The sequence below is a fragment of the Varanus komodoensis genome, unplaced genomic scaffold (assembly GCF_004798865.1).
Source record: "Varanus komodoensis strain SLA01 unplaced genomic scaffold, ASM479886v1 scaffold10, whole genome shotgun sequence".
Lineage (NCBI taxonomy): Eukaryota > Metazoa > Chordata > Lepidosauria > Squamata > Varanidae > Varanus > Varanus komodoensis.
In genome coordinates, this window is record NW_025335269.1 from 964,667 (window position 1) to 981,989 (window position 17,323).

The 17,323-nt window shown below is 45.6% G+C and overlaps 1 protein-coding gene across 6 annotated transcripts in view; it reads left to right on the top strand.

The window, feature by feature from the left end:
* Positions 1–17,323, top strand: part of MOCOS (molybdenum cofactor sulfurase) — a 194,708-nt gene that overhangs the window by 155,274 nt on the left and 22,111 nt on the right. For 5 of the 6 annotated variants that reach the window (XM_044452221.1, XM_044452256.1, XM_044452210.1 and 2 more), the window contains 2 exons: positions 13,225–13,306; positions 15,173–15,297. In XM_044452221.1, coding sequence (XP_044308156.1) covers positions 13,225–13,306; positions 15,173–15,297 — 207 coding nt within the window. Of the gene's footprint in view, positions 1–6,696; positions 8,948–13,224; positions 13,307–15,172; positions 15,298–17,323 lie in introns of those variants that run through there. The other variant, XM_044452246.1, reaches the window with a different exon arrangement.

Genomic DNA, 17,323 nt, shown 5'->3' on the forward strand with positions numbered 1-17,323 from the left:
AAAGCTTCTTCTCTGGCATCCATGCCCAGGTTGTTTCAGACAACACCACAGTGGTGTTTTATATCAACAAACAGAGGAACTAAGTTGCCATCTCTTGCACTTCTGGCTATCACAATTTGGGACTGGTGCATCATTCACAACATTACTCTCATTACCATTCACATGGCCTGTATGGACAACACCACCGCAGTTTCCCTGAGCTGCTTGGTACACCAGCCACACAAATGGGAACTCACCCAATGAGTTCTGATAGACATTTTCAAAATTTGGGGCTGGCTGACAGTGGACCTGTTCACTATGGAGAGGAATGCAATATGCAAGGATTACTCTTTGAGAGCAGGAATCAGGCATTGTTCGAAAGGGGATGCCTTCCGCATACCTTGGCTCTGTGTACCTTGGCTCACAAACTTAATCTGTTCCAGGACTCTGGTCATGACCCAAATTGGTTGTGAGCCAAGTCAAATTTCCCCATAAGGTTCAATGTAAATAAGGTTAATTCGCTCTGTAACTTTTTTTTAATCAGAAAAATTTGAAGCAAAGTGACAAAGAACAACATAGATTGTGGCCATCTCCCCCCCACCCCAAGCACGAGAGTGGCTGTCTCCCCCCCCCCCATCAGCACGACTGCAATTGCACCCGTCATCCCTGCATGGGGTGCGATTGCGGGTGTACTTGGGGAGGTGGGGAGATGGGCGCGATCACAGGTGCACTGGGGGAAAGAGAAGGGCGCGATTGTGTTGTGGGGGGAAGATGGTCGAGATTGTGGTTGTGCTCATGCAGGAAAGACGGGAGTGATCTCATTCATCTCCCCCCACTGCACGGCCATCTCCCCTCCCCCAGCATAACTGCAATCATGCCTGTCACTCGGGGGGGGGGCGGGGAGATGGCCGCAATCATGGTCGCCACCCAATGCAGAGTTCGTGACCTGAGTCAATTTTTATGACATTTTTGTTCGTGACCCAATTTGGTTGTGAACTGAGGCATTCATGAGCCAAGGTACCACTGTACCATGAAATGGTGCCTTCTTTTATGCCTTTCCAATGTTCCCCCCAATCACAAGAATCATCACAAAGATGAAAACCAATCATACTGAAGCCATCTTCCTCACCCCATGGTGGTCGAGACAACTGTGGTTCCCATCACTTCTGCACCTTTCCAACAATATCTACAAACATCTACCTCAAATACCAGATTTGCTGACTCAAGCTCATGGGAGCATCGTTGACCCCAATGTTCATACCCTTCGATTAACCACATAGTTAATCCTGTGATGGTGCTTTTGACTTCCTGACTTCAGTTTCAATGCCTCAGTATATTCAACCTGAAATGACTTCCATTCCATCAAGCCACTAAGCTCCAACCTATACCATGCTCTCTGTACTGTCCCCGACACTTCACTCCATTCTGATGACATCTACCTCCACTCTGTCAGCATCTACCTCTGTCCAGATCAGCTTGGATCTGACAGGATTGTATCCAACAACTCCAAACCAAAGTTCACATGATTTAAGCTTGCAAACCATAGATTTTGCTCACAATTACCTCATGACAAGTACATTAGACTTGGACCCTGGGATCCAGCAGATTCTCATGGCTTGCCCTTAAACCTAACACAAGAAAATCCTATCTTGCCAAATGGGCAAAGTTCAAACACTCCATTCATTTGATCCTCTTCTGTATTGGTTTCAAACATTTTGCAATTCTTGCACTCATTGCATGTCGCTGGACTAAATCCCACATTAGTAAGGGTATATTTGTTAGCGATATCTGCCTTCCACAGTCCAATTGAGGGACATACTGTCTTCTCTCACTCCCTATCTAGTCAATTTATGAAAGGACTGAAGAACCTGCATCCTCCAATCCTTCCTGTAGTTCTACCCTGAAGCATCTCCATGGTGTTACACACGCTAATGAAGCCTCCGTTTGAACCTCTAGCTACTGTTGATCTCTGACTGCTGTCTTGGAAGGTCTCCTTCCCAGTGACCATCACCTTGGAGCAGAGGGCAAGTGAAGTCTGCACACTATGGGTGGACCCTCCGCATCTAACATTTCATAGGGATGAAGTTGTTTTATGAACTGACCTGTCATTTCTACCTAAGGTCTCTTCATCCTTTCAGATTAACCAGAGGATAGTCCTACCAGCCTTCTTCCCTTCCCCCTCAACTGACATTGAGAGGGCTCTGCACATCCAGCCAAGCACTGTCATTCTATCAGTCCTGAACAGAGAACATTTGCAAGATGAAACATCTCTTCATGAAATATGTGGACCACTCAAAAGGGGACTCTGTCGGACCTCAGTGATTAGCCCATTGGATCGTTGGGATCATCAAACTGGCATATAAACTTTCCTCTTTAGACCTATCAGACAGTCTGGAAGCACATTCTACAAGGGCTATATGCACTTCTGCTGCCCTCCATGCAGGACTCCCGATTGAAGAACTGTGCAAAGCAGCAACATGGTCAACAACGTCAACCTTTATCAGACATTACAAACTGGACATTAGAGCAAGGAAAAACTGGTCCTATTGAAGAGCAGTACTGTCCTCCATGCTGCAATAACTGGGACATCCATATATTATTCCTTTAAAGGTTTATGAACTCAACAAAAGAGGACAATTAATGGACAATATTTATAGAGTTCCAGATGTGTGTGTGTGTGTGTGTGTGTGTGTGTGTGTGTGAAATCTGTGTTTATACTGATGTTAATCATGTGTATTGGCTGACAGATTGGTACCAATTCAGCAGGATGACATGTATGCTAACTATATTCCTAAACGACACCTCCCACCACCAGTGAGAGATGCTTACTAGTCACCAATATGTGTGATGTACAGAGACCATGACAAAGAAATGCAGGTTGCATACCTGTAACTGTTGTTCTTCAAGTGGTCATCTGTGCATTCACACAACCCACCCACTAGCCTCACGTTGGTGTTGGTGATTACACATACAGAGTAGATTGCTGTTTTTTGATTTAATAATTAGGAAGCTAGCAGACCAAACACACTCATTGTAAACATCGGTCTCAAGTAGAACTGACAAAACTGCAGGAGCCCACCTTTTCTATAAGGGGCAGGATCTGTGGAAAGTTCTACACTAAGCTAGAAAAATTTTCCCAAACAGGCACTGCACAGGTACAGCACCCATCTGTGTGAATTAACAGGTGACCACTCAAAGAACTACAGTTACAGGTATGCAACCTGCATATTCCCACCAACCCTAAAATCCCATGCTATCTTTCAGGTTCAGTAACCACTTTGGTTAAGAGGGGAAACCTAGACATTCATTCCTTATATAGGCTACCTTGATTTCCTTGAAAGGAAAAAAGGTAGGATATAATAATAAATAAAATGTAATAATTCTTAATCAGCAATCCCCCAAATTTAATACATAGAGAGATACACAAAATGTACAACTGTGCCAAGAAAATATTATCAAATATAAAAAGTTGTATTTTAACTAACATTGCAGTTTCCAAAGAATTATGTGCTCCTGTCTAGAACAATGTTAAAATGTCTTAGTAGTCATATAATATGTTATCATATCATATCAAATTATCCCATTGTGTTAAAATCTGTTATATTCTTCGTTGTGGCCTCTGTGTATCACGCATATGGGTGCTGCACCTGCGCAGTGCCTAGGCCGGAAAGATTGAAAGCTAACGGTTTTTGGTGGGAAAAACTCCCCTCCTCTCCCCCTCCACAGTATATATACAGCGGAGTGTCCGCCATTTTGTTCAGTCTTTGCGACCACTGTTCACTGTGCCTTGTGCCTGTTCATCTTTGACCTCAGTATTTGCTATTTTATTCTTATTGTTCTTGTTGCTCTTCGTTACTGTTACTCCAAGTTATTACTTCTTTGTTATTTCTTCTCCCTTTTTTCTTCATCTTTACTAAAAAAAAAAACAACAACAACAAAAACAAAATATTATCTTATCCCTCTTTACTATCCTGTTTCTTCTCTTTCTACGATGGCGCAGCAGGCGGCTTTCCGCAAATGTGCGGAATGTGGGTCCAAAATGTTCCCGGCAGACCCTCATGATTTGTACCGCCTCGGCGAGGGGCACAGGACAGATAAGTGCTACCATTGCCTTGCTTTTACCAAGCAGGCCCACAAGAATAGGGAGAATCGCTTGCGAAAACTCCTATGGGATCAAGTGCTGATGCAGTCGGACCAGCCCACTACAAAGCCTGGACCTGCTCGTGCTCCATCTGCCAAGCGCCCAGCTTCTGCCTCGACTGCATCCGGCCAGCAATCGGCTACTGCTTCAGCCACGCCTGGCCAACGCCCTACGACCATGCCGCCCATGCCTCAGCCGCACCCATCGGATGATGGAAATTCACCCTCCAGGGCCCAACAATCCCCCTCTCCTCCGCATAAACAGCAGGAAAAGAGGAAGCATGGAGGGTCGGATCACTCGTCTTCCCACAAAAAGGCGAAGAAAAATAAAGCGGCCAAAATGGCTCATAAGCCTAAGAGGCATCGGGATTCAGGTTCATCAGCTCCATCGATCCCGATGGCGGCATCAGTACCAACACCATTGTTACCAATGCTACAGGCGGCAATGCAGTTTACCCCACCAGGATCTCCAGTACAACCTGCTCCATCTCAACGGATGGAGAGATTCAAGACTCCCCTCCCATGACTCGATCACTGACTTCAATGCCTCCGACTAGAGCTCGGGATCCATCTTCTGCCTCTCCACCACCACCTTGATCCCGTATGGATGAAAGACATGCGGAGGGATGGTTCCGGCTGTATTATGATTATCCATCCAGCTGGGGTGATTACCACTCCCTTGGATTTCATACCCATCGAAGAGATGGTTCACTGCCTTCCGCCCACGAGGATATGCCGTCCACCTCAAGACATGCAGAACCTGAACGTCCCACCTCACTGGGGAGTTCTTCCTCAGACCTGTACCATCTCGGGCCTGACTCCGAGGCGGACTCCACCTCCCCTGATATGGCGATAACATCTCAGGGCCCAGCATCACCAGATGGGCCCCACATCTCTTTCGAAGAGCTGATGTCTAGACTTGTTCGGTCGCTTGAGATCGAGGCACAACACCAGCCAGATCTGAGCACTAACAAGTTCTATGACATTGTCAGGTGAGAGCAGTCACCTGCAATCGTCCTGCTGCTAATTACAATGCTGCGGCAGGCAGTGACTCAGCCGTGGGACCTACCCTCGCAGACACAGCCCACCATATGAAGATATGAGTCTATGTATCGCGTCCGGGAGGGCGACATACCCTTTTTGCTCCACCACCCCAAGCCAAATTCCATAGTCATGGAATCATCTCAAGGCAGAGAATCCAGGGGACATACCACCCCCCGGGATAAAGAAGGGCGCAAAATTGATACCTTGGCACGCCGGGTCTACACGGCCGCTGGACTCGGCCTTCGTATGTCCAATTACGAAGCCACCTTGGCCAGGTATCAGTTTTTTATTATGCAAAGGCTAAACAACGTCGTTGCCTCCCTGCCAGAACAATGGGATGTGGCTAGGACCTTCATCAAAGAGGGTATGCAGATGGCCATCCAACAATTGTCCACAGCTTGCCACCATGTGGATACAGATTTGAGAGCTCTAGTCGGGGCCATTTCGCTGCGGAGGCACGCCTGGCTGAGGAATTGTAACTTTCCTGATGAGATGAAAAGGCGCATAGAAGAAATGCCCTTTGATGGCTCCAGTCTTTTCCATTCTTGAATGGACCATAAACTCAAAGCCATACATGAGTCCCGCATGACGGCAAGAAGGATGGTACTGCCAGGACAGCAAAAACGTAAGTGGGCTTGGTTGCGTCCATCTTACCAGTACCAACCTCCGCAGAGACAATACCAGCAGCAGCAACAATGCAGAAGGCAACAACCCCACCAGTGTTTTCAACAGGGTCGTTGTCGCTTTGAAAATGAAAAGTGTCAACGCTGATGGGATGGGTGAACCTCTCCTCCACCTCAATACCCACCTTTCCCTCTCCCTTCTGGGGAACGGCTGCAAGACCGATTCCCCATCTGGGAGTCCATCACATCTGATCGGTAGGTCTTATCCATCATCCAGCTCGGATACAGAATAGAATTCGAAACCGTCCTGCCGTCGAGCCTGAATCGCTTTACACCGCGATCCCCGATATTAGTGGACGAAGTACATCAACTGCTTCGTAAGGGCACGATTCAACGACTCTTCAATTCCGAGGGGCTTCACGGATTCTATTCTAGATATTTTATGGTCCCTAAACGGGATGGTGGTCTTCGTCCAATCTTGGACCTCCAAAATATCAACAAATTTATCAAACCAAAGAAATTTCGGATGACTACCCTTCAAAATATCTTGCCGCTGCTGAGGAGAGAGGATTGGTTTACCTCATTGGATCTGAAAGATGCTTACTTCCACATTTTGATCCATCCGTGTCATAGACGTCTTCTACGTTTCACCATCAGGACTGACTTATACGAATTCAATGTCCTCCTGTTTGGCTTAGCTACCGCTCCAAGGGTCTTCACGAAATGTATGGCCCCAGTGTGCACACACCTATGGCTCCAGGGCACCCAGGTGTACCCTTACCTGGATGACTGGCTGATAGTCTGACAGACCTGTGATAGTTTTCTGTCGGCTGTCAAGGTGACTTGTGCGTTATTGGACGATTTAGGACTATGCATTAACCGTGAAAAATCGTCTCTTGTTCCTATACAGGTGATAGACTTCATCAGAGCTTGTCTCAATTCCACAGTAGCGAAAGCTTTCCTCCCTCCAGCTCGTCACGACAGCCTCCTCTCCTGTATTTCTCAGATCCTACAGGACAAAGTCGTCCCAGCGCTCTCAATTCAGAGACTTTTGGGCCACATGGCTGCATCCGTTGCCATTCTCCCACACACCAGACTGCGGTTACGTCCTCTTCAACTCTGGTTCAACAAAAACTTCCGTCCGCAACGAGATTTCTCTGACAAACCAATCCGAGTACCCCGAGCTGTTCTACAGACATTAACTTGGTGGACTATCTGTACCAATTTAGATGTGGGTACCCCGTTTCAGGCCCCCCACCCAACGCTGACTCTGTATACCTATGCCTTGTTGATCGGGTGGGGTGCGGTATGCACGGGACTTCGGTCCCAGGTCATGTGGACAGGAGTCATCGAGACACATCATCTACCTCAAACTCTTAGCAATTTTCAAAGCACTTCGATCTTTTGAGGACACTGTTCGTCAACAAGTTGTCCAGATCACATCCGACAGCATAGTTGCGGTGTTTTATATAAACAAGCAGGGCGGAACAAAATCCGTTGCCTTAGCTCGTCTGTCCATGGACATTTAGGAATGGTGCATCCGGAGGGGTATAACTCTTTTAGCAGTCCATCTTGCCGGGACCAACAACGAAGAAGCTGACATTCTGAGCAGGCATATGTCGATGACCCATGAGTGGGAATTAAACCGCCAGGTCTGCAGCCAGCTCTTTCAACTTTGGGGACATTTGAACATAGACCTGTTTGCTACCCACAAGAAGAGGGTATGCAACACATTCTGTTCCAGGGCGGGAATAGGACCGGGATGGATGGGAGATGCCCTTATGATCCCTTGGACAAATATCAGAATTTATGCATTTCCGCCTATTCCGCTACTAACGAAAGTCTTCTCAAAGGTCGTACATGATGGTGCCGCAGGAATACTGATAACACCTTGGTGTCCTCGTCAAGCGTGGTTCTCCACCCTCCTTCGGATTTCGGACAACACCTTTCTTCGCCTCCCGGCAAGATCTGATCTCATAACTCAACAAGGCAGTGCTGTCCATCACCTGGACCTGCCCTCGTTGAACCTCACAGCGTGGCGAGTTCATTGACTAACAATACTGCTTCAGTCCCAAGGCCTACTAGGTCACTCGGTACTTCAACTCACGAGCCCGTTGACTTCCTTAATTCCTCAGTACCGATAGATGTATCATCGGGACCGAGCTGTGTAGACCCAGATGTTCAAAGGATTATCGAGTCTGTGCTAAGACCAATAACACAAAAGTCTTACGCAGCGAATTGGTGTCGCTTCTTATCTTTTGCAGAATCACGTTCATTTTTTCCAGCGACAGCCTCAGTAGAAAATATCCTTCAGTTTCTCTTACAGTTATATTGCTCGGGACTTAAACCTTCATCCATTAAAGTTTATGCAGCAGCTGTATCACATTACTGTGGTATGATACAGGGATCGTTGGTGTTTTCACAACCTCTTGTAAAGAGGTTTCTTAAAGGACTGCAAAATCTTCACCCTTCTGTTCGACCAGTCATGCCTACATGGAGCCTTTCAGTTGTTCTTCAAGCACTTACAAAATCTCCATTCGAACCCTTAGCGACTGTTGATTTACGTCTTGTGTCATGGAAAATGGCTTTTCTTGTTGCAGTTACATCAGCTTGCAGAGCCAGTGAACTTTGTGCTCTTCGAATAGACCCACCTTATCTTAACTTTCATAAGGAGAAGGTGGTTTTGAGAATGGATTCTACATTTTTGCCCAAGGTGGCCACACCATTCCACCTGAATCAAGAGATTGTCTTACCTGCCTTCTTCCTGTCACCATCGAACCCGATCGAAAGATCCTTGCATACTCTAGATGTGCGACGATGCTTGGCCTTTTACAGATCGCGCCCAGAGTCTCTTTGGCGTTCCAATAGACTATTTGTGAAGTATTCTGAACAAGACCAAGGATTACCTGTCATCTCAGAGAGTATCGAAATGGATAGTTCAAACCATCGTATTGGCGTACCAACTTGCGAAGATTGACTTACCTGTTTTCCCGAGGGGTCACTCTACTAGGGCAGTAGCAGCTTCCTCTGCATTTGCCGCGGGAATCCTGATCCAAGAGGTCTGCAAAGCTGCGACTTGGTCTACTCCGTGTACTTTCACCAAGCACTACCGTCTTGATGTGCGTGCCAGAAGAGACTGTTCCTTCGGGAGGGCCGTTCTCTCTGCTGTTCTTCAATGATGACACCGCCCTCCACCAACTTTGGTAAGCTTGCTACTCACCCATATGTGTGATGCACAGAGACCACGACAAAGAAAAGCAGGTTGCTTACCTGTAACTGATGTTCTTCGAGTGGCCATCTGTGCATTCACACAACCCACCCGCCGGCCCCGCTCGGTGTCGGTGAGTGGATCTCTTCATTGGTACCATATTCTTATATCCATGGTACCCATGATACTTGCTGTAATGGTTTTCTCTCCCTTAAGGGGGCAAACGATCGGTCTTCCAAGACTGAACAAAATGGCGGACACTCTGCTCTATATATACTGTGGAGGGGGAGGGGAGCGGAGTTTTTCCCGCCAAAAACCATTAGCTTTCAATCTTTCCAGCCTAGGCACTGTGCAGGCACAGCACCCATATGTGTGAATGCACAGTTGGCCACTTGAAGAACATCAGTTACAGGTAAGCAACCTGCTTTTTTCAGAAGATCCCTACTAAAATCAAGTTACTGTGGTGTCAGGTCTTCTATAGTGAAAAAGAATCATTTGATCTGGCATATTCCACTGCATGTTTCAGTTCTGTCCAGTGCTTTGCAGGATATGTCATCAAGGTTGCAATTAACAACCTTTCACAAAATGTGTGTGATAAATCACTATAAAACACAGCACTGATAATGGGAAGATTCTGGGAGTTTGCCCAGTTGTGCTTGTCCTGGTGTTTTCTGAAATGATGCCTCTGGTGTTAACATGAAATTAAAATCTCTTTGCATTTATCATGTACTAAAATATGTGGCACCCAGATGGTAAAATAATTTGTTTTGTCATGTAAGATTATTTTCAATTAACCACATTCAGCACTATTCACATTTTTCCCTAGTTCCTAAATCATTTCCACTTTCTACACCCTCTGAGTCTATTTTATTTCAGATGAGAAATTATAGCTGGGACAGTTGAGCATAGTTTTTTCAAATTCGTTATAAACATGAGTGAAAATAAGTATATATGAAAATAATTTACCTTTAACATTTTCTATGCTTCCTATCTAACCCAATTAATCTAATTTTATCTAATGATTATTTTCTAAAACATATATTTTTAAAATATAAAGTGTTTATATTTTCTTTCTTTGAACATGTGTGCATTACTGTCAGGAGCTAGGCTTGCAGAATCAGTCCTAAGGCCTCCTGGACTTCTCATTTTACTGGCAAGTGCCATCTGGGAGCCCTGCAGAAAGAGCTATGTAGGAGGAGCTTCCCTCCAGAACTGGCCTCAGCAACACAGGTTCTCCTGCTTCCTTGCTCTGTCTCCTGCCTTGCTGTGTTACCTCGGCAGCACAGGTCCTCCTGTTTGCTGCTGTGCCTGCATTCTGCCTGACTGTTCCTGCTCCTTGTTCCTGCCATGTCTGCTGCATCTATCCATGTCTTCTGCCCTGCCATGTCACCTCAGCAACACATATTTTCCTGTTTGCTGCTGTGCCTGCATCCTGCCCAATGGCTCTTGCTCCTGGTTCCTGCCTTTCCATGTTACCTTGCTGTTGTGTCTGCCTCTTTTCTGACCTGCCTTGCCATGTTGCCTCAGTATTGCAGGGCTTCCTGCAAGCTGTGTTTCAGCTCCTGTATCTTGCCTGACCCAAGCTGCATCTGGTTGCTGTTGTCTCATGTATCCTGCCATGCTGTGTCTCCTACCAAGGTACCTGCACCTCTGTTTGTCCTTCTGGTTTTCAGCCCTTGACTTGTCCCTGACCACATCCTTGTTCTACCCTTATGCATTCTTCTGGTTCCTGACCTCAACCTGTACCATGACTATGAACTGGACTTCATGTTAAACCCTGTCTTTGGACTCTGTCTTGCCTTTAGTTAGAAACATAGAAACAGAGCGAGTAAGAAAGGGTCTCCTGGGCCATCTAGTCTGACCTCCAGCACCAGCCGCCTCTGCTCCCTTGCTCTTGTCTTGCTTTGCCTTTGGCTGTCCATGTCTTTGCCCTGGACTGACAGTTACCGTAATATTCCTTCTTTGCAGGAAACCCCTATCTTCATTCATTAGAGGTGGCACAGCTGTGATAAGACTGTCTTTTTTCATAGGAAGCCACCACAGTGGCTGCAGTAAATCTGTGCCAGCATATGAGACACAGAGGGAATAAAGTTACTAAAAGCTGAAATTGTATATTAGGAAATGAGCTTTGGGGATCAAGGTCACACAAACTGCTGCTGTATCTTTGTTTAATTATCATCTGGAGCCACTTGCAGGCACAAAAATATAGTTCTCTGCAGAAGCTACATCATTTTGATCTGAGACAGATGTAATTCTGGCTCCCTCAAAAGCCTGGTTTGCCCATCAGGTACCTGGTACCTTGGTATATGTCCAACCTGCTGCTAGTGCAGGACACCAAGTTAAATTATCCATCTCAGATGACTGTCCAGTTGCATCTTGAATGCCTCTAGTGTGAGAGAGCCCTAGCCTCCTAGGTAATTGGTTCCATTATCGTACAGCACTAATAGTCAGGAAATTTTTCCTGATGTCTAGTCAAAAATTGTTTTCCTGCAACCTGAGTCCATTATTCTGTGTCCTGCACTCTGGGATGATCGAGAAAATATCCCAGCCTTCCTCTTTGTGACTGCCCCTCAAGTGCTTACAGAGTATTATCGTATCTCTCCTCTTCTCTGGGCTAAACATAGAATCATAGAATAGTAGAGTTGGGGCCAGGAAGGGCATCGGGTCCAACCGCTTGCTGTTGCCTGGCATTCCCAGCTCCTTCAATCTCTCCTCATAGGGCTTTGTTTCCAGTTCCTGGATCATCCTTGCTGCCCTTCTCTGAATCCTTTCTAGCTTGTCTGCATCTTTCTTAAGCAGTGGTGCCCAGAATGGAACACAGTACTCCAGATGAGGTCTGATCAGGGAATTAGTATTTCATGGGATTTGGAAGTGATAGTTCTATTAATGCAGCCTAAAATAGCATTTGCCCGTTTTGCAGCTACATCACATTGTTGACTCATATTCAGCTTGTGATCTGCAACAATTCGAAGATCCTTCTTACTTGCAGTATTACTGAGCCAAGTATTCCCCGTCTTGTAGCACTGCAGTGGCTTTTTCCCCCTAGGTGCAGAACTTGGCACTTCTCCCTATGGAATTTCATTCTATTGTTGTCATCCCAGTGTTCTAACTTCTCAAGATCACCTTGAATCTTATTTTTGTCCTCTAGGATATTAGCTATCCCACCCAGTTTTGTCATCTGCACATCTTATAATCATTCCCTGCACTTCCACATTGAAAATATTAATAAATTTGTATTATTATTTAATAGAAATGTTGAAGAGCACTGGGCCCAGGACTGAACCCTATGGCATGCCACTTGTTACCCCTCCCCAGTATAAGAAGGTGCCACTGATGACATTCTTTGAGTCCATTTCTGTAGCCAATTATGGATCCACCTATTAGCTCTTCCATCTAGTCCAGTTTTTACTAGTTTGCTAATCAGGATATTATGAGGCACTTTGTCAAGAAATTTTACTAAATTGCTAATGTCAAGATATATTATGTCCATAGCATTTCCATAGTCCATCAAAGAGATTACCCAGTCCAAAAAGAGGAAGGAAGGAATCTGATTACTCTGGCAGGATTTGTTAAAACCAAATCCATGTTGGCTTCTAGTTTTCAAGGTGTTGCAGACTGACTGCTTTATAATCTGCACCAGAATATTCCTAGGGACTTACTTCAGACAGACTGTTCTGTGGTTGCCTGGTTCTTCTTCTTTTCTTTTCTTTTCTTTTCTTTTCTTTTCTTGAAATGGGGAAAACATTAGTCCTTTTCCAGTCATCTGGCATTTCCCCTGTCCTCCATGTTTTCTCAAAGATAACAGACAGTGGATCTGAGAGTTCTTCCACCAGTTCCTTTATGACTCTAGGATGGAGTTCATTGGGCTCTGGAGATTTGAACTTGTTCAGCACAACTAGATTATCCTTGACAGTTTGCTTATCAAACTTGACCTGCAATCCCATTCCTTCAGCTTGTATTTCCCCTTCATAAGGAAGATCATAGTTCTTCTTTCAGGAAAAGACTGAGCCAAAGCAGGAATTGATTGGATGAGCTGCAGTTTTCTCCCATAACCTTCAACAGGTAGTTATTCTCATAGGAAGTGTGTTGCAGCCTGAGGGAAGCAAGGAGCACCACTGGTACCTTCCAAGATGCTTTTTGAGGAATTCCCATGAACTTGCTGGTTTAAGCCATAACTCTGAGGATTATAAACAAATAAATGAATAATGGTTTGTGTTTCTTTCCATATAGGGATGGATCCTGTCTCTGTAACCTTGGAAGAAAATAATGAGAGTCAAACTGAGATCTGTCAGAGCAAGGTCTGCTCACACAGGTGAGAGGGGACAGCTACAGTGAGTGAAACTGCAGAGCTAAATTTGGTGGAAACCATGCCACCATCTTACCATACTGAAGGGAGTAAAGTGAAGCAGTAATTAATCCACACAGGAATACAGTGACTGTATTTGTATGTAACATCATATGAGTGAGTCTTAGGTTCCTACACTCACTCCACCCCTCATGTCCTCTTCTGCAGCTATAAAATGGAGGCTGGAGACACAGTTTGTTGTGTGTTTCCCTTAATAACCTTTAATTTTAACTACAGTTAAACACCTAATCTTAACTGCAGTTAAAATTAACTAACTGTAAACTATATTTTGTTCAAATAAATTTTAGCTCAGAATAGCCACAGTTATGCATTCAGATGTAGAAACAAAATGTGGTTAGTGGAAAATGGAAATAGATGCTTCTGAGTTGCCAATTCTGAATGATGAGGTTGATTGATACACTTTTTCTAGGTTCTTTTTCCTTGTCCTTTAGGTACATTTGTTTGAATGATTGGGAAGAAGTTACTGATGATGTTGCCTACATTTGCAACATGCCATGAATTCATTTTTCTTACCTACCCCATTTTTGCCAAAGCTTAGTGACAGTACTCAGACCTAATGTTTGGACAACAGGCTCTGCAGAGAATATCCTCTAATCTGGCCAAAAGGCTCAAACCTTTGAATACCTGTGTGGTGATTTCTTAGGCAAAAGCTAAACTCTGCTTCACTGAACACTCCTCAGCATACATGAAGACACAATCTAGTACCACCACAATAAACCACAGGGAGCTGGCTTTGCTTTAATCAGTCATTTGTCTTTGGTCTCCTCCTGTGCTTCCTTTGACTGCAAGTGACATTTGATCCCCAGGGGATCAATGTTCAGACAGTGTCCTTGTTTCTCACTCTATAAATTACCCAGCCAGTGGAACCAGCTGTACAGCTCTAAAACTAAATTTGTTTATGAGAGAAGAGAGTGAACACACAGCTTTACAGCCAGTAGCATACAAGGGGAAGCCTGAGACCAATTTATAAATGTGCCAAATGAAATGTAACGCTGACAAATGTTTAGCTATATACTCATGAAAAACATACATAAAAATTGAATAAATGGATTTGGACTGTGACAGGAGTTGGTTAAAAAGAACTTGAAGGACTAATGAAAATGCAGCGACTGAGTCACCGATACTGGCAAGCTGCCTTCACACTTCTTGTCAACCTTTGGGTCTTAGGTTAGTGAGAACCCTTCCCCAACCTCTAGCTTCGGACATTCAGAGGAGGAAAAAAAAATAATGTTTTATGAAAGTGAAATCATCAAACGACAGGCCCACAACCTTTTTTTTTAAATGATAACATCTGACCTTGGCTTATTACTCTGATTTGTTCACTGGCACAAACCTAGAGTCCTGTTTGGACATAACAAGAAATGCTAGCAACCTAGAGCTTTGCAGCAAAACCAGTGCACAATGCAAGGGAGGGAGGTGAAGAGGACAAAGGTTCTGCACTCCCTGCTGGCTTCATAACCCATCATTTATGAAGCCAGTGATGAACATCAGAACCTATGCGGGTCAGCTCATCTCAATTCCTGATCTGTAGAATAGAAACAATGGCAGGAAATCTGAGAAGAATTATGCTGCAGTTCACACACTTAAAGTGCTTTGTCAATGTTAGTAGACAGTATCCATTATTACCAAAATAGTCCTTCCAGTGTTGGCAGAGGACACATTTATGATAGTTTAGCATTTTAGGTCTCAACTCCTGCCATGGATAATGCCCAGTTCTGTGCAATTGGCAAAACAGTTATCTGATTATTAATTGTATTTGCAGCTGAAATAGATTGATGAATTCCAGCATCTCCTCTATTTTTTTCCTTGCAGAGTACAGACATATGATTGTGGAGAAAGAGCAGCTGATTGGTTTTCAGAATTTCTTGGCCGGCAGTGCCGCCTGATCAGGCAGAGTTCAGACTTCAAAAGAAATGCTAATAAGAAAGATAAAAAAGGTATATATTTTGCATGGGTGTTAGGGAGTGGATTAAAAACATAGAAACAGAGGAAGTCAGAAGGGGTCTCCCGGGCCATCTAGTCTGACCCCCGGCACCAGCCGGCTCCGCTCACGACATGCCCACCATGTGGATGTCCAGCCTGTCCTTGAACACCCGCACCGATGGGGACTCAACGATCTCTCGTGGAAGCCCATTCCACACCCTCGGGGTCCTGACTGTCAGGAAGTGCTTCCTGGCATCCAAATGGAACCTTGGCTCCCTGAGCTTTGCTCCATTGGAGCGTGTCCTGCCTTCCTCTGCAGGGGAGAACAGGTCTCTACCCATCTCCATGTGACATCCCCTCACATACCTGTATGTCACCAACATATCCCCTCTGAGTCTCCTCCAGGCTGAAGAGACCCAGTTCCCTCAGTCTTGCCTCATACGGTATCCCTGCAAACCAGCAACCAACCTTGTGGCCCTACGCTGCACTGACTTCAACCTGGCTATATCCTTTCTGTAATGAGGGGCCCAAAACTGAACACAATACTCCAATTGCGGGCGCACCAGAGTCGTGTAGAGTGGTAGTAATACCTCTCTTGATCTAGAAGCCACACTTCTGGCTATGCAGCCAAGGGTGGCGTTCGTCCTCTTGACCACCGCATCACACTGCTGACTCATGTTTAGCCTGCAGTCAACCAGTACTCCAGGGTCCCTTTCACAAGTGCTGCTCTCCAGCCACTTGTCACCTAACATGTACCTAACAGCTAACAGCTAACAGCTATTCCTATGCCCCAAGTGCAAGGCCTTGCACTTATCCACATTGAATGCCATCCTGTTGTCTCCTGCCCACTTCCATAGTCTGTCCAGATCCTTTTGGATCTGGAGTACCTGCTCCTCAGTTGTGGCCACTGCTACAGTTTTAGTGTCTGCGAATTTGATCAGCAGACTGTTCACCCCTTCTTCCATGTCGTTAATGAAAAGATAAACAGGATCGGCCCCAGGACAGAGCCCTGGGGGACCCCGCTTGTTACTGACCGCCATCCCAATGATTCCCCGCTAATGGTTACCTTCTGCTTTCGGTCAGTCAACCATGCCCTAATCCACCGGACAGCGCTTTGGTGTATCCCAAAACTCTTCAGTTTCTCCACCAGGATATCATGAGGCACTTTGTCAAAGGCCTTGCTGAAATCCAGGTAAACCACATCCACTGCATCCCCTCCATCTAGCCATCTCGAAACCTTGTCATGGAATTCCACAAGGTTTGTCTGGCAGGACCTGTTTTTGCGGAAGCCTTGTTGTGTGGCTGTCAGCCTCCCTTCCCTATCTAGCATCACTAGATCTCTCTCTTCCTATTTACATGCTGAAAGAAGCCCTTTTTGTTGCTCTTGATATTCTTGGCAAGTCTCAGCTCGTAATCAGCCTTAGCCTTGTGAAGAATCCTTCTGCAACGAGCCTCCACCTCCTGTTATACCCTTTTGTCTATTTCCCCCAGTACCCATTTCCTACAGAGGTTCCTCTTTCGTCTAATCCTTTTAACCACCTCCTTTTGCATCTATGGCAGCACTCTCCTCTGCCTCCCCACCTTACTGACTAGTGGTATCGTCAAGGCTTGTGCCTCCAAAACCTCCCTTTTGAGTGCTATCCACCCCTCCTCAACTCGCTTACCTTCCAGTAACCTATCCCAGGAGACTTTCCCCAGTCTGGCCTTCAGTTGGCCAAAGTTTGCCCTCTTGAAGTCCCAGCTTCTAGTGCTCGACCTGCTGAACGTCCCCAGTCCCCTGATCTCAAAGCAAAGGATGGAGTGATCACTCACATCCAGAGCTCCCCTTATCTGTACTTCATCTGTCAGCTCCTCCCTATTGGTCAAGACCAAGTCAAGGATGTTTCCCCCCCTCGTCACCTCTCGGACCCTCTGTTTGAAAAACTCTCCCTCTATAGCTTCTAGGAAGTGACATGACCTGGCTGTCACCACCGAGTGAGTCTCCCAAGTAATATCCGGGAGACTGAAATCTCCCATAATTACTGTGTCTCTCCCCTGAGA